General features: G+C 45.0%; 1 protein-coding gene across 1 annotated transcript; it reads right to left on the reverse strand.

The window, feature by feature from the left end:
• Window positions 1-1,142: 1,142 nt before the first annotated feature.
• Window positions 1,143-9,981, reverse strand: SNU13 (small nuclear ribonucleoprotein 13). Its single transcript, XM_019961893.2, has 3 exons — window positions 9,866-9,981; window positions 3,268-3,388; window positions 1,143-2,364 (listed from the first exon to the last, which is right to left on the reverse strand). The coding sequence occupies exons 1-3, from the start codon at window positions 9,866-9,868 to the stop codon at window positions 2,102-2,104; spliced, it is 387 nt and encodes a 128-aa protein (XP_019817452.1). The 5' UTR covers window positions 9,869-9,981; the 3' UTR covers window positions 1,143-2,101.
• Window positions 9,982-10,117: the final 136 nt, after the last annotated feature.

Here is a 10,117-nt window from a genome sequence, read left to right on the forward strand (position 1 = left end):
ACACCTATTATAATGGACCGGGAGCTATGACAACTATCCAGCCTTTCCAGTTTGACCCCAAACTATCCCTGAATGTGTAATCTTCATTGTAACTGTATCACACATAAAAGCCAGTCCTGCCTGAGGTTTACTCTGGACACTCATGCAGCTGGGACCTTATCATCTGTAGGCCCTGCCAGCACTTCAGCATTCTTCATCACTAGAGCAATTCTGACATGGTCATATTGCTATTTTTTATTTTTTGGCTGCGCTGGGTCTTTGTTGCTGCTTAAGGGCTTTCTCTAGTGGCCACGCTGGGGGCCTACTCTCTAATTATGGTGCACAGGCTTCTCATTGTGCTGGCTTCTCTTGTTGCCCGGCACAGGCTTTAGAACACACAGGCTCAGTAGTTGTGCAAGGGTTTAGTCCTCCCCCTTGCCTCATGGTGAAGGAAATGGCAACCCACTCCAGTACTCTTGCCTGGAGAATCCCATGGACAGAGGAGCCTGGCAGGCTACAGTCCACAGGGTTGCAGAGTCGGACATGACAGTGACTAAACCACCACCACCGCCACCTGCCTCGTGGAATGTGGGACCCCTAGTGGATCAGAGATCGAACTTGCATCCCCTGCATTGGCAGGTAGAGTCTTAACCACTGGATCGCCAGGAAATTCCAGAGGTTGGATTACTTGATCTCCCTTCACCCCCAATTTCAGTCTTTTACAGTATGATACATGAAGATACATATGCTGGAGTGAGCCAAAGGAGATTACTAGCCCAGTAGGAACAGAACAGGCTTTAGCAGGACAGGGTAGCTTTAGCCTCCCTAGGAACCCACTGCTGGAGTGGTTACATTCTAGTGGGTAAAGGCCAGGTTTGCTGCTAAACTTTCTACAGCATACAGGGCAGGCTCCTATAGGAAAAGATTATCCAAGCAAAGATATCAACAGTGCTGAAGTTGAGAAATCCTCTTCCAGAGTGGCAGCAACACCTCAATGATTAAGTCTGAATATTCTGAACCACCAGAAATCATTTGGAAGTGACGGCTTTTGCACAGCTTCCTGGTGAAAACGGAGAAACTACAAGAAACTATTAACCACTCTAATGCTTCAATCAAGTATCAGCTGGACACCTACCAAGAATCACACTTTCTTTAAACTGGGATATGAATGTATGTATGCTTTATTAGGATGCTCACAAGAATGACACATTAGCACTGTCCTTCTGGTGGGACAGAGAATACACATCTGACCCACATCATAGAAGGAGACAGGCCCGGGTAACGGCTCTCAGAGCTGGTACAAGGGTCCACTGAAGAAATTGCCATTCAGCAAAGCGAGGATGCTTCCTTGGATTCCATCATCTCTGCTGCAGCTTCCAGTCAGTCCTCCATGATGGCCCCAGAATCCTCCATTCCAGAACCTCCTACCATGCCTTCAAGACCTAGGTCAACTGGCCCATGTCTCATTCACCCAGGCGCCTCTGGAATTTGGCAGCACGTCTCTTTGGTATGCTGCTGCCCCGCCACCCTCAGGGGGCAAAGGTGGGAGTTGGGGGGGAATACAACATTACCAAAAGCAAATAGCAGGGGTACATCAGCAACCGACACTTCGGGCATACACCCAACAACCTCACAGAACACATGCTTCCTCCCCAAATGATACATTATGCCCTGCAGAGCAAAGGAAACCCCTCGATGATTCAGACACACGTGCAACGATCCTGTACATGGGAATGAGGGGTACAAGCAGACAGTTATGCCATCATGCCCTGCACAGTAGGAAGCAGGCCCCTGAAAGCTGGAACCAATTCTCTACTCTCTCGGCTCTTCCCTGCCTTTAAGTGGTGTCATCCAGCCTGTTCCACCTGTTCTTGGCGTTAGTTCATTTTTCTAAAAGGGAGGATAAGATGGCAGAGAGGAAGGGGAGATTAGGGGAGGGGCTGACAACCTATAAAACAAGACAACAGTACAAAAATGCAAAAATCAGATTGAGCATTAAAATATTTTATAACAATAGAAGGTAGCTGGAAACACTACATGCTAACAGACAATATGATACATAACTCTGCGGGGGCGGGGGGGTGGAGAGGAGTCAGCTGGGAGTGTGGCTGAGGCCACCAGTTTAGACTAAGAGCCTTTCAATGGACTGCTGGATGGACTGGATCTGCTGCTTCAGTTGTGAGCCCTCTTTGATGGTGACGGAGCAGGCGATGACAGGCCTGGAGACCCCGCAGGCTCGCCCCAGAGCCTGCTTGGAGCGCACGAACACATAGGGCACGTTCTTGTCCTCACACAGCAGCGGGAGGTGCAGGATGATCTCCAAGGGCTCCGCATCTGCGGCCATCACAATGAACTCAGAGATGCCTCTGTTGAGGGTTTTGGTGGCTGTGGAGAGAAGGACATGAAGTCAACAGGTGATGGGGGCTGGGGCAGGGAAGCCACAACAAAGCAATTTCCAAGGAAAAGAAACAGGTGCAAGAAAAATGGGCAAAAATGTCCAGGACTAGGATATTCCTGGAAGAGATAGGGAGCCAAGCATCAAATCCCCAATGCCTTCCTCAAACTCTACATCAAACCCATCAGTTCTGTCAAAACGCACTCTAAATCCTAAAAAGAGCCCTTCTTTTCCTGTCCTCTGCTACCACACTCCCCAAGCTTCACCAGCAGGAAGCAGTGCAATGTAGCACTTCTCCAGCCCTGTGACCAAGGATCAGGAGTTTCCATCCCAATCTGCCATCATCAATACTTTGGAAAGTTCACACTACACGTTAACTCACCAAGCAAGTTCAACATCCCACAGCATTGTTCAAATCTTATCATTTTATTTAGTTTATATTTTTGTTTCTGGCTGTTCCGGGTCTTCCCTGCTGCTTGGGCTTTTCTCTAGGTGTTGTGAGCAGGGCTACTCTCTCAGTGGCGGTGTGCGGGCTTCTCACTGCAGTGCCTTCTCTTGTGCAGCACAGCCTCAGTAGTCGTGGCACACAGGCTTAGATGCTCAGCTGCGTGTGGGATCTTCCCAGATCTGGGTTCTAATTGTATCTCCTGCATTGGTGAGTGGGTTCTTTACCACTGAGCTACCAGTGAAACCCCCTCAAATGCTTATTCCTGACTGCTTATCTCTGTGACCCAGTGCTAGCCCACAGGCCACACACGCTGCTGCTCTCAAGTCTCCATGGTGGGCCTAGTCAAAAGCATCCAGCCCTCTTTCCACCTTGGAAATCTAGTCCAGACCCCAGACGGGGACCGTGCTGGTAACACTCTTCTTGGACCATCCTCTGGTTGCCTTACCCTCATTGGCTCCTTTTCGAAGCTGCTTGTAGTTACATGACTGCTGAACGAGATCCAATAGTTTCTTGGTGAGGTGAGCATCTGCAAGAGGGTAGGCCTTCGGATTGACGTCAGCCTCAGTCTGTTGGGGGTATATCAAAGCATGAGTCAAACTGAACCGGAAGTTGTTCCAGACGAGTCACAAAGTACTCCAACCAAAAACTGAGAGGGACAATAGGGAGCTTCCCTACTTCCCTCCCCCAAACATACACATTTAATTTACTAAATCTAAACAAGTATAATTTATAGAAACCCAGCACAAAGTTCTATTTCCTTTATATTTTAATCTTCAGTTTTCAGTAAGAATCCTGGTTTCCAAAACATCCAAGTATTTTCTCATTTATTCTACCCTGCAATTCACATAAAATGGTTTCAGAGTTGCTATACCAATACTACCTCCATCAACTATAAACCCACCAAGGTCAAAATTTCCTTTTAATCTTACAATACATCCAACTAAAACCATCCAGTCAGAGTACTATATTCAAAAGTTATTCAAACTATATGTTACCTTGTGGCTATCAATCTGATATACAATTAAGGTTCCTTTGTATTTAGTTTGCTTAAAAATTCTTAAAAATATATAAAACATTTATGTGGTTCCAAAGTCATTGTTTTGAAAACTAGTAAACTGTAGAGCCTTTCCTATGTAGACTGATAGGTAAGCAAGCAGCAGGTAAACATCTTCTGTATTCCACCTAAAGAATGATACAATTAAACAGCACCATCCTGCAAGCCATACTAATTAGTTAATTAATCCAAACAAATTAATGGATCCAGGTATTGATTTTAATAGCTACCAACATCACACAAAAAAAATACCATGTGACCATTGCCTCTCTGGGCTTCCCTGGTGGCTCAAAGGTAAAGAATCCACCTGCAATGCTGGAGACCTGGGTTCGATCCCTGGGCTGGGAAGATCCCCTCAAGGAGGGCACAGCAACCCACTCCAGTATTCTTGCCTGGAGAATCCCTAGACTAGGGAGCCTGGCAGGCTACAGTTCATCGGGTCGCAAAGAGTCGGACACGACTGAACGACTAGGCACACTGCCTCTCTTAAAGAACAAACCATCAATGATCAAGCAGTCTTGGGGGGAAAAGAGGAAAGCTAGGAGAAAAGCTGATCAAGCCTTCCATCCCACTTTTTTTGCCCACAGTGCTTGCGGAGATCCTAGTTTCCCGACCAGGGACGGAACCTGCGCCCCCTGCAGTAGAAGCGCAGAGTCTTAGCCCGGACCACTGGAGAAGTCCCAGCCTTTGATTCTAATACTGCTACCAAATCCAGGTCCGGAACCCAGGTCTGGCTGCTCGAAAGCCAATTCTCCAGAGACAAGTGCTGGGAGGAAAGGAAAGGTTGCTTTATTTTGGAGGCCTGCGGCAACTAGGCAGAAAAGGCAATGGCAACCCACTCCAGTACTCTTGCCTGGAAAATCCCATGGACCGAGGAGCCTTGTAGGCTGCAGTCCATGGGGTCGCTCAGAGTTGGACATGACTGAAGCGACTTAGCAGCAGCGGCAACCAGGGGAGAACAATACTATATATTTGATATTAACGAATTATTAAATTTGGGGGTATTGTAGTGGCATTGAAGTTGTTGAAATTTCTCATTTTACAGATGCATGCTGTAATACCTATAGATAAAATGCAACCCCATTGGATCCATTGCAAAACAACACACAGAAAACAAATTCGGTGGTGCCTCGCCTATTCCATTTCTCCTACCCTATTTTCACCTCTTGACTTTAACTTTTTTTATAAATTTCTCACTTGCTTTCCCTGTGATTCTTTTTACAAATATGTATTTTATTATATACATAACCTGGGTGCAGCCCACATTACCATTCCTGAGCACCAAGCAGTTTGCCCGCAGTGATGCGGTCTAACCCTGGGTTTGGAAGCTGGACCGTGGCACGCAGCTTACGGCAGGTGGCACCGCGGTTCCAGGTGGTGACCCATGGGCAATGGCCCAGTGGATATACTCACCATATTGAGTTCACCTTGATCGTCTCCTGCCTGATCCCCCAAGAGCTTAGAAGCACCCCCCCGCTCCCGCCCCCACTGCAGAGGAACTGGAAGTGACTTCGAGAACCAGCTCGTACCCGGAAGCCTGGTCCCACACACCAACACAACGCACTGGGTCAGTCTGTCATGGTCCCAGGGTGATGAGAAATTAGGGGAAGTTCAAGATGTTTCACGAAGTGGGAAAGATCTCTAATTATTTGCTCTTCTTCATACAGCCAGGTGGCTCAGTGGTGAAGAATCCGCCTGCAATGCAGGAGACTCAAGAGATGTGGGTTCAATCCCTGGGTCAGGAAGATCCCCTGGAGGAGGAAATGGCAAGCCACTCTAGTATTCTTGCCTGGAAAATCCCATGGACAGAGGAGCCTGGTGGGCTATATACTTCATGGGGTAACAAAGAGTCCGACATGGCCAAGCAACTAACAGCGACTGAGCAAGCACATATATTCTAGAATCAGCTTTTTCAAATTCTACCAAGAAAAATAGAAAAGAAAAAGAAAAAGCCTGCTGGGACAGCATTGATTTGTAGATTTAAAGTAATCCCAATTAGGATAAAACACCTTTAAGATACAGAATCTGTCAAATCAGTTAAGCATACATATTTACTTAACTTTTTAGTGCTTTTAAATAAAGCTTTATAATTTCTCCAAAAGCCTTAGTATCTTTTAGATTTACTCAGATATTTCAGCTTAAGAAAATTCACACTATTCCTTAATATTTTAAGAACTTCTTTTATAAATGAATTGGCACTGAATTCCATCATATTTTTTGTACGAGATGGATGAGTCAAGACTTTTCTCCTTTATAAGTTTTTCTAGTGTTGGTTGCACAAGGTTGTAAATAGAACACCCACTGAATTATACACTTATTTTTTTTCTACTACACACTTGTTTTTAAAATTGATGCATAACTGACCTATGATATTATGTTAGTTCCAGGTGCACAACACCATTATTTGATATTTCTATACAAAATGATCACCACTGACTTACACACTTTAAAGAGAAGAACTTTATGGTATGAAATTATCTCAATAAAGCTATTGTTTAAAGTAGGTGTAGTGGCTCAGATGCCACAAAGCAGGAGGCCAGGGTTCAATCCCTGGGTCAGCAAGATTGCGTGGAGAATGGGATGGTTTTCTAGTTTTCTTGCCTGGAGACTTCCATGGACAGAGGAGGCTGGTGGACCACAGTCCATGGAGTTGCAAAGAGTCAGACAGGACTCAGCAACTAACACTTAAAGTTTTTCCATGTTAAAAAACTTTAGTTAAAAAAAGAAAAACAAAACTTTAGTTTTTCTTACTGAATTATAATTAACATACAATATTAACTTTGTTTCTTTACTATTATTCAGCCCTCCTACTTCTACTTTAATTCATTTTGATTCTATTGTTTTCAGGTATTTGTTCCTCTAAGTTCCTATATTTATAAATATCACATTGCTCATATTTTCTAGATTAATCTCATCAGAGGAGACTTTTCAAATATTCTTCTGATTCTGTCCACCTTACAACAAGATATATTTTCTATTTCAGTAATTTCTGCTTTTTCTTTCACATTACTTTGTCCTTTTGATCTTTTCCTAGCTTTTTAGTGCCCCCCCATCTTAGGTTCCAATACTTTAGTTGTACCCTACATATTCTGATATTTGGTATTTCCATTATTGTTCAGTTCTGTTTTCAAATTTCCCTTGTTATTTTCAATTTGACCCATGAGTTCTTTATATTTTCTTTACACTTTGTTTCTAAGTCATTTGCATTTTAGTTGAGAGAATATGGTCTGTATTATTATCAATCTTTATCTTCTATAACTGATGGGTGCAGTATTCACTGGTTTCACTACCACCACTAGATCAAGTTTATTCATAGTGTTATTCACACTGATGTTTTGGCTTCACAATCAATTAAACGCTACATAACTGCACATCTATTTCTTCTTGTAATTATGTCATCCTCATTTTACTTGTACTTTCTTTCCTTCAAGTGTCTCCCGCCCCCACCCGCCACCATTTTCTACTCTAGTGGTTTGGAGTTATTTTTATTTTTTTGATGGCTACTAAGAAATCACAACTTATGTTTTTAACTCATCAAAATCTAATGCTCACCAATAATGTCACAATTCAGAACCTCCTCTTAAACAGTTAAGTTCCCAGGAACACTTTAATTCCTATCACTCCTCATAAATATACTTTTTAAAATGCCAGATATTTTTACTGTAGCTTCCAATCACCCATCTCTGGGAACTAGGATTCTCATCTCTTAATAAACATCAAAGGCATAAAAGGGGGAGACTTCAGGAGATCCACTATGATCATCCAGTCCCAACACTTCATGGCAAACAAGTGGGGAAACAATGGAAACAGTGACAGAATTTATTTTCTTATGCTCCAAAATCACTGCAGATGGTGACTGCAGCCATCAAATTAAAAGACGCTTGCTCCTTGGAAGAAAGTGAAGTGCAAGTCACTCAGTTGTGTTCAACTCTATGTGATCCCGTACAGTCCATGGAATTCTCTAGGCCAGAATACTTGAGTGGGTAGTCTTTTCCCTCTCCAGGGAATCTTCCCAACCCAGGTCTCCCGCATTGCAGGCAGATTCTGAAAAGCTATGACCAACCTAGACAGCATATTAAAAAGCAGAGACATTACTTTGCCAACAAAGGTCTGTCTAGTCAAAGCTATGGTTTCTCCAGTAGTCATGTGTGAGAGTTGGACCATAAAGAAAGCTGAGCCCCAAGGAATCAATGCTTTTGAACTGTGGTGTTGGAGAAGGCTCTTGAGAGTCCCTTGGACTGCAAGGAGATCCAACCAGTCAATCCTAAAGGAAATCAGTCCTGAATATTCATTGGAAGGACTGATGCTGAAGCTCCAACACCTTGGCCACCTGATGAGAAGAACTGACTCATTGGAAAAGACTCTGTGCTGGGAAAGATTGAAGGCAGGAGGAGAAGGGGATGACAGAGGATGAGATGGTTGGATGGCATCACCAACTGGATGGATAAGAGTTTGAGCAAGCTCTGGAAGTTGGTGATGGACAGGAAAGCCTGGCCTGTTGCAAGTCCATGGGGTAGCAAAGAGCTGGATACGACTAAGCGACTGAACTGAACTGAAAGAGGAGTCACTTTAGTGGTTTAATAAAAGTCAAAACGACAACAAAAGTTCCACTCAATTTTAAAGCCAAACCACCGACCTTATAAGTAGCAACTGAAAGTTGCTTAGGGTGTATTTATCCACCTTTTAATTTTTCCAAGGGTTAATTAAATGAGTGAATGAATGAAATCTTACTGCTAGACAACTTTAACCCGTAGCTTGATGTCTTTGTTCTCCTCATACACCAGACAGCAAAAACCTGCAAGTTTTGATTTGACAACAAATAGTGCATGCTCACTCTCTCCATACCAGGCGCAAAGGCAATTAAATGCATTATTAAACTGAGACCACCTGATTCCAAAACTTCTCAAGGAACTCCGAAAAACGAACACCAGTTTAGAAGGTTCAAGTTCTAGACTCAGCAACATACCAACCTCAAAATGGGGGTGGGGCAGCAGGGAAGATATGCTTTGGGATCCAAGAACCGTTAAAAGGATTAAACCTCATTATGAAAGTCGAAATGTTTTTGCAAACTCTTCCCTCCTCACTAAGTGCCGACCAAAACTAGGTACCAAGGCACACGATCTGATTAAAAAGTTAGAGACCATCAAGAGTTTTAGATGAGCCCCGCACGTGGTGCTACCAGGACTTCTGATTTCCGAGGTTACCGCCTCGCAGGAGGAATCTTTCCTGCATTCCAGGCTGGGGTTCCTTCCAAACGCAGGCTCCAAACGCCAAGTGAAAGTGAAGTAGCTCAGTCGTGTCCGACTCTCTGCGACCCCGTGGACTGTAGCCTACCAGGATCCTTCCTCCATGGGATTCTCCAGGCAAGAATACTGGAGTGGGTTGCCATTTCCTTCTCCAGGGGATCTTCCCGACCCAGGGATCGAACCGGGGTCTCCCGCATTGCAGGCAGACGCTTTAACCTCTGAGCCACCAGGGAAACCTCCAAACGCGAAAGGCCCCTTTAATCCCTGGCACACGTAACTTGCGACAGGCACTAGGCGTAGACCCATGGAGATATCCTTCTCCTGAACCCCAGCAATGGGAAAGTGGAGCTGGGGAGGATGATCCAAACCCAGGGTTCCACATCATTCTCTAGCGACCCCTCCAAAAGAAATATAAAACCAATAAAATCAAATTTTCTCATCCGACTTTCTACTCTGTCCCACGTGGGTCGGTCCCTTTCTCTCAGGCCCTCTCCGCTCACCGGAGGCATTCAGCCAGGAGCACTAACTGCTGACAGACGCTCCATCACAGAATCCGGGACCCATCTCTAGCGTTCTAACCTCGGACCGGGAGAAAAGACAGTGCTTGGGGCTACTCGGCCGTCCGAGCTCGAACCCCTCGCCGAGACGGCGACACCGCGCATGTTCTAAGCCGACAAGCTAGTGAGAGAACAGAACCCCGAGTCTCCCACTTCCTGGCTCTTCAACCAGGCGCACGCACTCACCATAGCTGCGGTTCAGTGATACCGTCCCTCCTCAAGAAGCACAGGCGACGTTAGAAAAGAACTTTCCGCCGAAAAAAGTCGCAGGGAAAAAGTGGAAATGGCCGCTCGCGGCCGGAAGCGGAAATGACGTTAAAAGAGGGCGGCTCTCCCCTTAAAGGGCAACAGCGCGGAACGACTTCAGTTCTGGGGGGAGGGACCGCCTTTGCCGTAGTTTTAGTGTTGTTTTATTACCAGTTATTGGCAGGAACAGTG

The sequence above is a fragment of the Bos indicus genome, chromosome 5 (assembly GCF_029378745.1).
Source record: "Bos indicus isolate NIAB-ARS_2022 breed Sahiwal x Tharparkar chromosome 5, NIAB-ARS_B.indTharparkar_mat_pri_1.0, whole genome shotgun sequence".
NCBI classification, from domain to species: Eukaryota; Metazoa; Chordata; class Mammalia; order Artiodactyla; family Bovidae; genus Bos; species Bos indicus.

Coding starts and splice junctions, on each gene's coding strand:
- SNU13 (XM_019961893.2), bottom strand. Junction 2,365..3,267: donor TCGAAAAGGAGCCAATGAGG/GTAAGGCAACCA, acceptor TTCTCTCCACAG/CCACCAAAACCCTCAACAGA.